We start from the raw sequence: 16,168 nt of genomic DNA, 5'->3' as shown, positions 1-16,168 counted from the left end.
AGTGTACTCTTCTTCAACGTTTTGTTTACTTCCTGGATTTTTCCCACATGGAAATTCTGACCAATCAAGAGCAGCTTTCTCACACAAGGCATTTTATCTGGTCCGCTTGTAAATGCTGCCGTGAGAACACAAACCAACTCTAGGCAATTATACAACTTTGTAACAAAATTAGTCCCTGATTCAGACCAAAGCAAGACAACTCTAGGTCTGAAAGCACTCTAAATATGGTCACTTCTGGCTCCAAAAAACCAAGTTGGTCATGGTCGAAATGCTGAACTCAAGGCTTCAAACAGCAGTCCACAAACTAATGGGTGATGTCACGATAGCTACATCCATGATTTTATACAGTCTCTGGTCTGGCAGTTTGGCTCCAGGGATGATGGTTGATCTACTTCTTTGGTCCAGACTTTCCCTCTCCACTGTTATTTTGTGGATTGCTGTGACATGTTGTGTGGATGTTGATGGTCCCGAGAGGATGAGCCCTAATGACTTTGGAGTCCAGATTTCTCTTTAGTCATTAGTTCAAGGTCCATTCAGCGTCATACTTGCATCTGATCATATCGTTGAGCTAATTTGCTGTCTCTGTCAAGTAGCTGTCCAAGTCACTCACTCTACAGCAGGAAACGGCACTTCAAAATAACAAATAAAATGTGATTTTTACAAACTTGACACGTTTGTAGGTCACTTGCAGTTCTTTCAGAAAAGACCTGTGACCGACTTTTGGACCACAACCCACCAGTTGGGAACCGCTGATCTAAAGTATTGTCCGTAAGATTTACAGCTGCCCACTCTCACTCCTCCACCTCTCTGTCTTTCAGGTATTGTGTCACTGATCTCTCTGGTGATCCTCTCCTACGACCGCTACAGCACTCTGACTGTATACAACAAGCGTGGACCAGACTATCGCAAGCCCCTGCTGGCTGTCGGGGGCTCTTGGCTATACTCCTTGTTCTGGACAGTGCCCCCTCTGCTGGGCTGGAGCAGCTACGGCATAGAGGGGGCAGGAACCAGCTGCTCTGTGTCCTGGACGGTTCAGACGGCCCAGTCGCATGCTTACATCATCTGCCTCTTCATTTTCTGCCTGGGTCTACCCATCATAGTGATGATCTACTGCTACTCCAGGCTGTTATGGGCAGTCAAACAGGTAGAGAGACATCAAAGTGTGTGTGTTGTGTTTATGCTATTTTGTCTGTCTGATGTTGAAAGTAAAACCACAGACTGCTTGAATGGATCCTCCGTCAAAATTTACCCTTTGAGTTGCAAACACTGTTGGCTTCAAAGGAGGTTAAAAATAGTTTGTGGTTTGCTAATTCACAAAGAACAGCAGGTGGTTACCTTGAATTTATGTAATGTAAAACCGACTCCAACAGCGTGTAATTATTAAGGTGGAAAAAGTTTCAATGCATCCATGGAAGTCAAAGACATGCACAAAATGCATGTTCAATCAACACATCCACAAAAAAGAGGGTATATTTCAGTGCCCAGTGGAGTGTGCTGGAGGTAGAAGACCTCACTTTTGTTCAAAGAGACTAATAATAAACTTAATCTTCAATATTACAGGCAGGCATTTGAGAATTGTTTATGGTCTTCTTAGGGTCCAGGAATATTTACCTCCCTGTCCTCTGCCAGGACCTTAGAAACAGCTCCTTTCTGGACAAGCCCATGTAATTTGCCAGAGGGCGTGTCCACTCCCTCCTGGGATGACATGTGTCTCTCGCACCACAGTGAACGAAGGTGATATATCCCAAAATAGAAGCAAATGCTCTGGGCATACAGAAGGGTTTGTTCCATCTTTTCAGACTGCATAACTGACTGCTCTTCACACCTGATGAAATCATGTCATAGCCTCTAAGAAGGCCACAAGCCAAAACATGTCAGTCTGACAATTAAGTTGTTCTTCATACAGTGGAAACTGCTCATAGTGATCACAGTTACAGTGATTAACTGCTTATATGGATCAAAAAGCTTGGGACAGGCTCATTCCTAAGCAAAGTCTGTTAAATAATTTGCTTATCAAATTGTCTTCCCACAGTGTTCATACATAACAACATACAAACCTGGTAATACTGTTTTTCTTTCCTTTTACTCCCGTTATACTTCGAGGTTACCCGTCTGCACCCAGCTGGCTATCTGAGGCTGGTGCTGCATGCACAGTGAAATCATCATGGTAAAGTCATTTTCACTCAGTAAAACACAAAGTGTCCTCAAAGGCAAACTGCCAAAAACAAGCCAATGAGAGCAGCAGCAAAACTTGGCGTTCCTCAGGCTACCTTGTTAAGTCTACGCAGACAATGAGAAACAGTCGTGGCTGCTAGTGATTGAGACAGAAAACGAATGTGCACTGTGAAAGTACCTGTGGTCAAAGCTGTCGTTGTGAAGTAGACTGATTGTGTAGTGTCCACCTAAGCGGGCCCTACAGCTGGACTGTATTTGAAACAGTCAATAAAATTCAGTACATAGCATTTCATTTCTTTGTATTCATTCATTTATTTTCTGTAACCACTTATCCTGTTAGGGGTCGCAGAGGGGCTGGAGCCTATCCCAGCTGACACTGGGTGAGAGGCAGCGTTCATGATTTTATTAATTGAGATCACATGATTCCTTTCTATGCAACCAATTGGCAAATCTCATTCAGGGTGCCCTGTTTAAACTGCTCTGGCCTGCCTACTGTTGCTGCTCCCTCTGCAACCCACCTCCACCCCAGCTCCTCCTTTTCATGCTGTGTCTGATTTATCAATGTCATTTCTGTTTGTCATTGTTTCTGATCTGTTCTGTTCCCCGGGGGGGTCTTTGCTGCTACTCTCCGGCTTTCCATGTAGGCGCATGGAAGGGCAGGGAGGTTTGCTCTGTCTGCCTTAGGCTTTCTTTGTTTGCATGTGGAAGAGCAGAGAGGTGTGCTCTGTCTGCCGTAAGACTTTCCAAGTAGGCGCGTGTAAGGGCAGAGAGGTGTGTTCTTTCTATGCAGGCGTGTGGAAGAGGCTATCTGTGTAGGCCAGAGGAAAGGCAGAGAAGCCCCAGAACAGAGCCATACCACCAGATATAATACTGTAAATGGATATAGAGTTTTCCTGACTGAATTAAGTTGGTGTGCAATGAAAGCAAGCATTTTCGTGAGCGTGTGGTAATGAGGAAAAGGATGGGGAGAGAGAAAGACAAATTTTAATGTTTAATTGTTTTTGCTTCTCCTGTGCGGAGGTGTCTGTGGATGCAGAGTCAAGAGCGGAGGGATCATGATGTGGACAGCTTCATTAAAACAGATTTCATCCAAAAGTCAGGATGTCAAAGCAAGGGCTACTTTTAACTACATATGTTAACGCTTCACCACAAGACTCTCCTGGCAGTCTCCCAGAGTGACATTAAAGTCACATGAATTTCAAAGTGACTGTTGAAACTAAGGTCAAATTGCAAAAAAAAATCAGACCTAGGACAAGTGTCAGAATTGAAAAGATCAGATTGTGTGTGATTTATGCTGTTCACACTGTTATGAAAAAGCAAATCTGAGTCACATACAAGTCAAAATGTTAGAAGTACTAAACTTAATTGAGTTCTGAGCTCTTCACACATTTCCCTTCTTCATGCATCTTGGAAGTTGAGCCAGAAATCCCCACTCTGCTTTACCAAATATCATGCACATTTTCAGTATCCGTAACAGTGATGTACTGAGTTTTGGGGAGAGACTTTACTTGGTTTAAGTAAGTTAAATCCTTCGCACTCCCTGGGATTTGGACTGTTTATCCAGAGTGCAGAGGGGGTCAGCAGGACAGGGGGATTATCACAGCATTACGCCTCAGAAAGATCAGCTGCTGTGACAAAGCCTAAAGCCACTCACATCTTGCTTCTTCAGTCACTTTAATCCGATATTTTTGTAAAGCACTTTGGACATCAGTTTTTCAAGCTCTATCCAAATAAAGATTATTAGAAGACAATTGTTCAGTACAAGAGCACAGACGGACAGTAAACAACCTCTGACTCTGAGGACTCTGAGAACTGTTGGCACTGCTGTAAAGCTCCACAGGAGCATGTCTCATGTCTCAGGGATGTTCCTCCTGCCTCCAGTGGTCCGTGTTATCCTCTGATTGTTGGGTGGCTTCTCGCCAAACAAATCATGGTCTGTTTGAAACAACCCTCTGATATCAGTAAGCAGCTTTCACAAAGTGCCCTTCACCTGTAATTACCTCAGGGCGTCACATTAGTAAATTGGCTTTCGTTCACTTTCACTACCTCATTACTTTTTGAACAACCTGCGCAGCCCTAAAAAATGTTCACCGCTTTCATTTAGCACACTGACCCCTCCTTCATTGGCTGTATCTTCAGACATAATAACACTTCACATACAGTAAGTAATTTCACAGTCACATTGGCTCACAGGGTGTATATTCGGTTTTGCGCAATTAGCACCGCAGTTTAAAACCTCCAGCAGCCTATTTGAGGTTTAATGATACAAATTATTAATCTTAAATTGCATAATTATTCTCAGTAGGCAAAAGGATCAGCGAAAGGAAATTGGATATGCGCCTTTGGTCATACACGCTCGCTGTTTTCACCCAGCAGTCTCACGCTGTGAGTGTTATGGAGCAACCTGTTGACTTAACAAATGGTTTTCATTTTCGGATGACGTCAAGAAGCAGCCCTATCTGAGCAGCTGTCAGTTCAAACTAAACAGACCTGATCACAAAACAAACAAGACTGAAAGCAGTTTCTTTATACAAGATAGAAAATATCACACACATGATGGCATAGCAAGAAAATGATGGTATTTGTTCATGTTGCAGGGGAGAATGATGAAATGATGTGTTAATTTCCATCTTTAAATAGGAATGAATTGGACGTCTCCTGCATGAGTAACTATTGCGCTCTATTGAAGTAATCACATCTATGAGCAGAGCTGAGCTCCAGCTGGCACGAGCCCAGTAAAATCCCTGGTGATCGTTAAAACTAGAGGATCATTTGCATTTAGTGTGCGAGGGTCTTTTAAAGTTGTGGGAAAGAACTGGGCTCAGTGGGCTGTGTGAAGTATTGAAGTGTGTAATGTAGTGAGGTGGAAAAAACCTCCCCCACTACGTTTCAACTTGTTTTAACTTCTCCACGTAACAGAGGGGTGAAAGAAGGGCTAAGACAAAGAAACACCATCTGTGTTGGAAGAATGATGTTAGGATAACTTTTATTAGAGTAGGAGTAAGACACAGCAAGATGAAAACTCCTAAAAATACACATTAAGAGACAAGTAGTGAAAGTAAATTTGTTGAATTTGTTCATTGAAAGCTTATGACCACATCCCTCAGGATTACGGGGTACCGAGGTTGCTGCTATGAGCCATCTGGTCCCTGTATGACCAAAGTGAAAGCTGCATCTGCACACTCGGCATACAGTCAAACAAATTCTCTATGGGTGTTGTCCTCCACCAGGGTTGTCCCTTGTCACCAGTCCTGTTTGTGATATTCGCGGACAGGATCGTGAGGCACAGGTGGGGGGAGGAAGGGGTCTGGTTTGGGGACCTCAGAATCACATCTCTGCTTTTTGCAGATGATGTGGTTCTGTTGGCTTCATCACACCATGACCTCCAGCAGGCACTGCGGCGGTTTGCAGTTGAGTGTGAAGCGGTCAGGATGAAAGACAGCACCTCCAAGTCTGAGGCCATGGTTCTCTGCCAGAAACCGGAGGATTGTCTCCTCCAGGTTGGGAGAGAGTTACAGCCTCAAGCGACGAAATTCAAGTATCTCAGGGTCTTGCTCACGAGAGAGGGTAGAAAGGACAAGAGATGGATTAGCAGTTTGGTGTGGCATCTGCAGTGATGCAGGCGCTGCGCCGGACCGGTGGTGAAGAGGGAGCTGAGCTCAAAGGTGAAGCTTTCGATTTACTGGTCCATCTACGTCCCAACCCTCACCTATGGTCATGAGCTCTGGGTAGTGACCTAAAGAATGAGATCGTGGCTACAAGCGGCCGAAATGACTTTCCTCAGAAGGGTGGCTGGGCTCAGCCTTAGAGATAGGATGAGGGGCTCGGAGTAGAGCTACTGCTTGTTTGTGTCTAAAGGGGTCAGTCGTGGTGGTTCGGACATTTGATCAGGATGCCTCCTGGCCACCTCCTGTTACGGGTGTTCTGGGTACATTCTGCTTGTAGGAGGCCCCGGGGCAGACCCAGAACTCAGTGGAGCTACTACATATCTCCTCTTGCCTGGAAACTCCTTGGGGTCCCCCAGGAGGAGCTGTAGAGTGTTGCTGTGGAGAGGGGCATCTGGGGTGCTTTGCTTGGCCTGCTGCCCCCGTGACCCAGCCCTGGATAAGTGGAGGAAAATTGATGGATGGAAAGATGTTCACTGAAGAAAGTATTTTTGTGAACTGTGATCTCTGCCGTTTATTGCACATCCAGGGGGGCTCAAAAGCTCCAGGTTTACTGTATGAAAGTTAGTTTAGGTAATGTGAGTAAATATGAATTTGTTGTGAAATTTGCACCACTAAAGCAGTGATAGGTCTTCCTATAGGAGACATAGGTGCCTGCCTAAGGCACCACTGCGAACACAAAGGAAAGAATGATACAAATATCTGATGCTATCTATACCTGATGTTGCGTTCCTCAGGGAAATGCCCCTTCTCCTTTAGATGTAAATGGACAGCCAAGTCTTGAGCTTAGGAGCCGGCACTCCTGCGCTATGCCATGCGCACCACTTATCACGCACCTACAATGCAGTCTTGGGATCCCTCTCCAGATGACTTAACACCCACCCACACCTGGACCCATCTAACCTTAACGACACACATGATGGCCTGGTGAGTCAGCAACTCACATGTGACCTTTACGATTCTGAAACTCGGAGCTCACGTGTGACCTCAGCAACTCTGTAAGGGTTCACACCCACACAGAGTTTAAAGCCTGCGACTCCGCACCGGTCAGTTAGAACTGAAGAAGAACTTCTTGGATGAGAGGTGAAACGTCTTTAAGAAACTCTAGCAAGTCCAGTTGCCTACAATATAGCACTTAAGATTACCACAACCTGAATGACTGAGAATCTTCACCAACATTCTTTTTGCTATTAATGAATTGCACCACAGTCACATGACTTAACGTCACCACCCCAACGAGGCTGTGAAGCCATGGTTGGTTTGATGACGTCCTGTAGTCTGATTTAGCCACTTGTTGGCAACATCTTTAGACACATAAAAGCTTCAAAGTTCACAAGTGGGGTATTTACTGATGTATTTTATGTCATAGGACAAAACATAAAAGTCTCTTAAGCATGTGTTAACCTTATTTCAGGCATCTAACCAAAAACCCCATGAAAGTACCCACTGACTTTGTGATGAGGGAGCTGGGAATGGTAAAATGCTAACTCTTTTCAGGGTTTTGGGACTCATTCCTGGAGCACTTAATTGTGATACCTTTATCTCTGTTGTAATCAAATGAATAATGCTCTCACATTAAGTTGTGTTCAATTAAATCTGACACATCGGAAACCTGGGGCCAAGAAAAATTCACTCCAGCACACTGTACTTAATTGGAACTTAGACATGACATTTGCATGTAATAAAAATAATAACACTGTTTTTTAAATTGATTTTCCACCATCTGTGCAGCCATTGCTTCCCAATTTCACTATGCAATTTCTCTCCACACAGACATTATTATTAGTATTAATGTTAGTTTTTAAAAGAAAGTTAGTTAGTTTGAGATAAGTACATCCCAATAAACAGGTCAGTGCCTTTATTTTTTTATTACTTTTCTTTTATTTGCATGCCAGAGCTATAAAAAGCAGGGACTAATTAAAATTCTTTATAATTAATGCCTTTCCAGAAACACAGACGACAAAATTAATTATAACTTTTTCAAATTTCTGTGTATTTTGTCTTTGGAATTAGCAACACAAGCTTGTGCAGTCATTTGGTCTTGAATGTCAGAACATCCTTGAATGCACAAACAAGGAGAGTTTACAACGAAGTCAAGTGACATGAGAAGAAAACACCAGCTGCCATGAAAGCTGTAAATAAATTCAAGCTGTCACACTTTGACAAATAGTCCTTTAAGTGTGCACAGGACCTGAAATATGAAAAGATCTACAGGTTGAATATTTTGCTCTCGCTTCATGAAGCCTCTCTGACTCATCCACAGGTGGGTAAAATCCGAAAGACTGCAGCCAGGAGGAGAGAGTTCCACATACTGTTCATGGTTCTGACCACAGCGGCCTGCTACATGCTGTGCTGGATGCCTTACGGTATTGTGGCCATGATGGCGACGTTCGGCCCGCCCAACATCATTAGCCCAGTGGCCAGCGTGGTGCCATCACTACTGGCCAAGAGCAGCACTGTCATCAACCCTCTCATCTACATACTCATGAACAAACAGGTGAGTCAACGACAGGACAGTCTGACATGTACAACAGCTTTATTTACACAGTAAAAAAAGACAATTTACAACAGCTGAAATCATACAAATGGTCTATTTAAATATCAGTTCAAGTGTAAGAAGAGAATTCACTGACAAATCAAAGTTAAAGAGAACACCCTAAGGCTGTTGGGAGTGAAACGAGACCTTCACTCTTTATGTTCAATCATGGATACTTCTTTTTCTCTTCCTCTTTTCAGAAAGCTGCAGGAGGGACATGTACAAAAAGAAAATGTTGAACAATCTTTTAGAGGCAGTGTGGTGCAGAAATTCCCACGATACTGAGTAAAAACAAGACATGAAAAATAGGCCTCCAGAGTAAAGAGTGGTGAGAAAGAGGCTGAGGGGGCAAAACCTAATGAGCAGTATCTGTGAATGTGTTTTCACATCTCACCACTCGCATGTTTCAGCATAACGTCCTGTATCTAACCCTGTCAATAAAACTGTTGTCTCAAAGAATAAAAATTCAATTAAATTCCACCTTCCCAGAGAGAAGCAATAGCACCTCAGAAGTCCTGCTATTACTCTGAATCTTCAACCCACCATGCTGAGACATAATTAAAAATGAATTTGGCACAATATTAAGATGCAAAGATGAAGGTGCCAGAATACATTGCACTGAAACAAGTGCTCCCAGGGAACCATTATTAGCTGCACCGCAGCTGGATGTGATTTCCCCGTCAACAAGCATGCACTAAAATCTGCAAAACACCACTTAAGAAATAATAATAAAAAAAAATCTTATAGCACAATTGCCTCTCACAACATTAATGACAATGGTGTCTACTTGCAGCACGGTACAGCACAGACAGTTTAAGACTCTTAGCCCTGATCCTGATTTGCATGCTCTGTGCATTTCGAAAGTAATTCAAAGTTATTAGAAATATACATGTACAATATGTCCAGGGTTTTTGCACCTTCAGTGTGTTTACAATCACAAGCAATAAAACATCTTATCGTTTACCTCAACTGAGAAACATAAAACCTATAGCAGGGCTGAAAACCTGCATGATTCAAAATGAATGAGAAATCTCCATAAGCTTCATAAACTGGTTTGTTCAGGCTGTTTTTTAAACCTCTGTTACAGCTGCTGACTTCATCAGGTTCCTTGTTCCAAGAATCTTTTAACATGACATGCCAAACAGTCCATCTGAAACTGGGGCTGGTTATCAAACCTAACTACTGTGTGCATTCAAAATGCGTCCATAGCGTAGAGTATTAAAACTGTAGAGTAGGGCTGGGCGACATGACCACAAATTTACCAAGAAACCATTTACTGTCAAGATACTTCTATACAGTTTCTACCAAGATAGCTGCAAATCAATGAGGAGAACTGCTTTGTGGCAATATTAGATTTACAGAATTTTGCATCAATGTGATGAAATACCTGTAATTCACTGAATTAGTCACTCCCATCTGGTTATTTTAACTCCACATACACTCAGGTTCCAGTTTAGGGCCACCTAGCTAAAAGTTACCTTTTCTAATGCAACAGTTCTGCAATAAATCCTGTATTCATGAACGGTATCATCTATTCTGAGAAGTATTTCTAATATTTCGTCCACTCCGATTTAATTTAAAGAGGACCTATTATGCTCTTTGTTATATTCTGTCATATTCAATAATGTTACAATGTCGGATGTTCATATTAAACGCCACCAAAATTTCAAATAACAATGTAAACATATGTAAAACAAATCCCTTTGTTCTGAATAGTGTTTGTTTATTTCTACTTTGGCTACAAGATGACGGCAGATTGTGTCAGATTTCTTTATATGGTCATCTGCTCCAGGCATGCTTTTGCAAGTGTTTAGATTACATATTCTACAATGCTACATGTAGCTACATGCTAATGTCATGGATCATGTCAACTTGATTGCATTTGTTTTAAATTTCTCCCCAATTTCTGATCATATTCCAGCTGGAACATGTCCAGTTGTGTTTAGAAGTTTTTACTGGTGACTTGTAACTGAAGAAAGTGCCAGTATACAGTCATTCCCCAGCTGCAGGTAGACTGCTAGATGTAGCTACATGCTAATATTAGGAAAACGTAAACTCTGTTGCTGGTGTTGTTAAATTCTCCCCAGTGTTATATCACATTGCTGCTGAAGCATGTCAAGACTGTAGACTGCTACATGTAGCCACATGCCAATGTCAGGGAAACATGTAAGCTTGGCTACCAATGTTGTAAATTTCGCATCATGTTCCTGCTGGAACATGACCAGTTGTGTTTAGAAGCTTTTACTGGCGATTTGTTACTGGAGAAAGTGCCCATATACACAGTCACTCCCCAGCTGCAAGTGGACTACATGTAGCTATATGCTAACATCAGGGAAAATGTAAACTTGATTGCAGAAGTTATAAATATCTCCCTAATTTCAGATCATATTCCTTCTGGAAGATGTCCAGTTGTGTTTAGAAGCTTTCATTGGTGATGGGAGACAGTGCTGCTATACACAGTCATTCCCCAGCTGCAGGTAGATGGCTACATGTAGCTACATGGTAATGTCAGGGAAACATGTAAGCTTGGTTACCGATGTTGTAAATTATTCCCCAGTGTTGCATCGTATTCCTGCTGTTGTGTTTTTGTAGCTTTTATTTGGGGGGTTTTAGAGAGACGCCGAGATATGAAAGACCCAGAAATGGTGACCAATCAGAGCAGACAGGGCCTTGTCTGAAGGGGGACTAAAAAGGTCAGGTCCTAAAACAGAGCGTTTCAGACAGAGGGTGAATACAGGTGTTCAGCACAGACAGTTTGAGGATGACAAAGTGTTTCTTGAACATTAGATCATGTAAACATGTTCGTGTACAAACCAAGTATGAACCTGAAAATGAGCACAATAGGTCCTCTTTGATGGATTAATTTTTGTCTACTGGACTTAGTTTGAGCAAAGTGTACCTAATAAACTAGTGACAATGTAGTTTCCCAAAAGAACTTACAGAATTTACTATATCAGGATACACCATGTATCAATGATGTAATATATAATACCATAGTAGACGTTTTTATCTTTATTGCCCACCCTGACTGTCAAGTATCAAAAATTGGCGCAAAATACTTGGGCAGGTGTTTGTTTCCTTTAATCAGGTATTGCCTGAGTTATAAAAAGTTCTTGTGAAAAAAAAAAATTAAATAATTTTTTTTTTTTTAAAAAATGCATTATTATTTGGTATCAGCACAGTACTAGTTTGTAGAAGTACTGACACATTTTGGGTGATACCCAGCCCTACTCAACAACAAGTAATGTTAAGCCCCATAATCATCTACTACATATAACTACTACAGAACCATCTAATTCAATATACATCAGACAAGTTTTCACATCTTATATAGAACCACAACCAATGGCACAGGAACATTTTGTAGATTAGCACACTTAGCTATAAAAATCTCTGTTATAGGCAAGATTTTTGTGACTGTCTGTAGCAAAAACCAACCTCCCTCTCAACACTGAACCAATAACCACAGATGTGGCACTGACTGACTGTATAAAAATCATCCTAGCTGGAGACAAAGAAAATCTGCTGATATTACCAGTTCAAATTCCATCTCCACTCTGAGCTGCGGACGAGTACAGACCAATATTAGAGGATTCAGGAAGTATGAAACATTAGTAGTTGTAGGAAATGAGATTCGTGCTGTTACATGACAGAGAAATAACCCTGCACATACGCAGCCCATACTGCAGTGGTGAGCTCGGGGGAGGGTTTGGCCGTTACACGCAGTGGTAAAATTACATTCAATAAAGAGTGAACCGTCAAAAACAGGGGCTGGTGATTGCTGAGGCAGAGCTAAGAATCCCCTGATACAGCTCACTTCAGCAATATCAACTGCTCCACACCTCTCACGGCAATTAAACTCCATGTTACTGCAGTCCTGCCACAGTATGTACTGCATGTACCTGAACAGTCACAAGGCAACCCGAGGAAAGTGTTCAGTCGACCACCAGGCACAGGGTTACGGCTGTTCTGAGCACCGGTTTGTTCTAAAGATCCATTTTGGCCCCGTTTGCTTTGATTTAACTGCGTTGTCAGTAAAAAATGTTACTACAGGTAGGGTGAATCCAAAAAAAAGGACAACCAGTGCCCTTACTTCCTGTGGGCTATTAACTGAGACAGGCTTCTTGACACTGAATGAGGAGTCATCCTAAACGTGTGGACAAGGAGCAACAGACTGGTAGGAGTGAGCCGGCAAAATGGCATGCGCAGGAGAGTAATTTTGTACTAAGCTCAACAACATCAGTAGTTTGAAATAAACCCCTCGTGACAAACACGAAACGACTTCTGATTGCACATGAAGTTATCAGAGGAATGTCAAACAGGAACACCTGCTGCTGAGCGATGAAACACACAGTAACATGACTGCTGTGACAGCCTGACTCCATCTCTGTGGAGACGCCTAAGCTGTCTTTCACACTGTGCGTTCTTCTGCATGAGTTGCTGCTCTATGTATATGTGTGAATGTGTGTATATTTGTGTGTGTGTGTGTGCGTGTTGCATTTATGACATTCAGCATGGATGACGTCTTTGCTTCACAACCCTTTGGACCAGTAAAAAAGGAGAAAAAAAAAATCACAAATATCCCCCGTTATAAACAGTGGCATTTCCTTTAAGTGGATGACCACCTGTACTTTTAAAAAACACAGTTTACACCAATGAAACACACCCAGTTATTGAAAATGTACTCGTCTATCTAAAAACAGATCTGTTGCTACCCTAGTCAGCTCCACAGCTAACGTGGCTCAGCTAAAGCAGAGAGAAACGTCTTTTCCAGCTCCACCTCGGAGACTCTTCCTGCCAGTCTCTGGTCTAGTAAACCATCTCAGTGGAGACAAGTTCTTTCAGAAGCCTCCACGTTGATCCCTTCCTGGAGGGCTATGGCTTATGTTCTTCATGGGTCTAATTTAAAACCTATATGCTCCAGCCTCCTTGTCTCCAGTGGCTTTATTGCACCTCTCCCTTACTCAGCCAGAAAAGGCCAGAGTGTGTGTGTATGTTCAGGCTCAGAGGCTCAGGTTTCATATCTCAGATGTCACAGTCGACGGTGCTGAAGCCCGGAAGAGTGACCCGTCCCTTCCTCCTGAGGTCACTCTCGGTGCCCGTGTTGATCCGCTGGATCAGGCTCTTCTCGAACAGGAGGGGATGGTAGGCACCCAGTGTACAGGCAACATCATAATAACGCTCGTGGTAGTGGCACAGGTCCGTCTGCCTCATGGAGGGAATGAACTCGTACACGTGCACCTGCTCACACAGCGCCATCATCAGGAGGATGCCTGCAATGGCAACAGAGAGAAAGACAGAGAGAGAAAGTTCAGGCATCCATATTCAAAAGTATTTCCCGACTTTAAACCTGTTGATGCTCACACTGCAAACCAGTTTAAGGTAATAAAGATTCAACGGTCTCAAGAGTCTGTCCATCCCCTCAGGTTAAGAGTCTAGGTGTCATCTTAGACAGTACACTGTCCTTTGAGGCCCACATCAATAATGTTATTCGGTCTGCATACTTTCATCTATGCAATATTGATCGTCTTCGCCCGTCTAAGTGATGGGCGCTGCTATCCTTGCTCATTCTTTGGTTACATCTCATATTGATTATTACAACTCTGTCCTCTTTGGTCTTCCTCTCAAGTGTCTTCATAAACTCCAGTTGGTCCAGAATTCAGCTGCCTGTATTCACAACCAGACCCCCTCCATCTTGACTACCATGAGAGCCTTCAGCCGTTCTGCCTCCACCCCTGGAGCTTGTTCCCCCACAACATTTGCAGTATTGACTCCCTCTCCACTTTCAAATCTCATCTGAAAACACACCTTTTCAAGCTGGCATATTTGGTGACAGGCATATTGAGACTTGCACTGAATTTATACCTCATATTTATGACTACAATTTTTGTCTGGTCATTTTATTAACTTTGATTGTATATTGCAGAATTGTCTGAATTTATGATCTATGGACATATTACTGCTTGTGTCTTTTTTCCACTGTGTCTTTTAAAGTGTCCTTGAGTGCTTTGAAAGGCGCCTATAAATAAAATGCAGTATCATTATTGTTCAATCAATACCACATTTTACTTTCAAGTGTCAATTTATGAGCTGCCATTTTTTCTCGACCTCTAAATTGCATCTTTTTCCCCCTAATTTCAGCTAGAAGTTCAGCAGTGCTCTCTTTTCACATTCACACAGTCATACACATTCACACCTTAAAGCTGGACCGTAAAGAAAACACATCTGCTGGTCAGTGGGCAGCTCGACCAGAGCGAATGGGGATTAACGGAAAAGACTGAGATTTTGGAAAATGGCCAATTTTGCTTTCTCGCCTAGAGTTCGAACAACAAGATCGATGCCATGCTTATGCAGAATCTCCCGTGAGTCGATATTGACCTGTTGTTTTTCTCCTCAGTTCTGGTTGTTGACCAAAACATCCTGCCTGAGTCACCACAGGACACACACACGTGCAATAATCCTACAGCCTGTACAGGAATCTGTAGCCTGCCTCCAGATTTCTGAATCTTTGCTCACATCTCAGACCTATTATAGCTTGACAGACAGGATAAACAATCTTTCTGCTTAATGTAGCTAGCTAGCCACCTAGATGCATCCATAAAAATAGCAATGGAATTATGACAACAAATGTGGATGAGATTATAATAATAAAACAGATTTACAAAGTGCTTTACATGTCAATAATTACAACAGACAAGACTCAAGTAAAATCAGGAATGGCTCTCCGATAAAAGTGTGTTTTAAGAAGGGACTTTAAAGTGATCACTGACTCGGCCGACCTGATTTCCTTGGGCAGACTGTTCCAGAGCCTCGGGGCCCTAAAAGCAAACGCTCTGTCCCCCTTAGTTATCAGCTGGAACAGACAAAAGACCTCTGCTGCCCGAAGACCTCAACTTATGTCCTGGCGTGTACGGAGGTCAGAGATGAAGAGCCTTAAAAGTAATCAGTAAAATCTTAAAATCTATACTAAAACATACTGGGAGCCGGTGTGAAGAGGCTGAAACTGGAGTCATGTGATCATGTCTCGTTTGTTGGTAATCAGATGCTGGAACCAGCGATACTTCTGACAGATTTTAAGGCCCTGCATTGACTACACACTGATGTATTTTTTATGGTCTTGCAAAAATAAAAAGGTGTTTTCAGCTTACTGTACATGTACATACCTCACCAGTCCTCATATAGGTTAGTATTAACATGCAGCGATACTAAAATGCACATCTGATTAGGGAAAGTCTTCCTCAGCATCTGCTACACGTGCTCCTTTGGGAAAAGCCTTGGTTGTAAAATATCCACTGCAGCTGCACAGCTTCAGAAGCTGAGGAATGCAATTACAGTACACTGGGCAGTTCAAATGTTCATATGTCACGATAAGTGTAAATGTAAAGTTCGGTTGTGCTGAAAAGGAGCATGCTCAGCAAAAACCCAACTTTAGATAAAGATAAAAATAGAGCTGAATACATAAAATATGGAGACGGTGCCTGCCTCAGCGTGTTCTGCATGGTATCTTTCATACGCTGACATGCTGCCTGTGCCAACACGGAGAGCAGTCAGCGCCCACATATGCGGTTAGCCTTTGTTGTTTTTCATTCCACTTCCCTTTGAACAATGTTGCTGATTTCAGTTTAGCATTTTCTCTCTGGTGATTGTTATTCTGCTTGCAACTCTCCTTCTCCGTTGTTGCTCTCCAGCAGGATCACAATCACCAAAAATAACAAAGCAAAATCCTTCCTACAGAATATATAGGCATGTTGTGTTCTTTGCTACAGCATTTTCTCTGTAGTGTGTTTGCAAC

General features: G+C 42.6%; 2 protein-coding genes across 3 annotated transcripts in view; one reads left to right on the top strand and one right to left on the bottom strand.

Annotated features, from left to right (window-relative positions):
• The window catches only part of tmtops2b (teleost multiple tissue opsin 2b), a 52,969-nt gene that overhangs the window by 31,680 nt on the left and 5,121 nt on the right, over positions 1-16,168 (top strand). Inside the window, exons 2-4 of one of the 2 annotated variants that reach the window (XM_049594553.1) lie at positions 819-1,144; positions 8,104-8,337; positions 14,006-14,888. In XM_049594553.1, the coding sequence (XP_049450510.1) occupies positions 819-1,144; positions 8,104-8,337; positions 14,006-14,176 (731 nt within the window). In that variant the 3' untranslated portion in view covers positions 14,177-14,888. Of the gene's footprint in view, positions 1-818; positions 1,145-8,103; positions 8,338-14,005; positions 14,889-16,168 lie in introns of those variants that run through there. The other variant, XM_049594551.1, reaches the window with a different exon arrangement.
• Positions 11,375-16,168, bottom strand: part of LOC125899876 (beta-galactoside alpha-2,6-sialyltransferase 2-like) — a 76,983-nt gene continuing 72,189 nt past the window's right edge. Inside the window, exon 7 of the mRNA XM_049594530.1 lies at positions 11,375-13,649. Within this exon, the coding sequence (XP_049450487.1) occupies positions 13,402-13,649 (248 nt within the window). The 3' untranslated portion in view covers positions 11,375-13,401. The remainder of the gene's footprint in view (positions 13,650-16,168) is intronic.

The sequence above is a fragment of the Epinephelus fuscoguttatus genome, linkage group LG13 (genome assembly GCF_011397635.1).
Source record: "Epinephelus fuscoguttatus linkage group LG13, E.fuscoguttatus.final_Chr_v1".
In the NCBI taxonomy this organism is placed as follows: domain Eukaryota; kingdom Metazoa; phylum Chordata; class Actinopteri; order Perciformes; family Serranidae; genus Epinephelus; species Epinephelus fuscoguttatus.
This window is presented reverse-complemented; position numbering and strand designations above follow the sequence as displayed.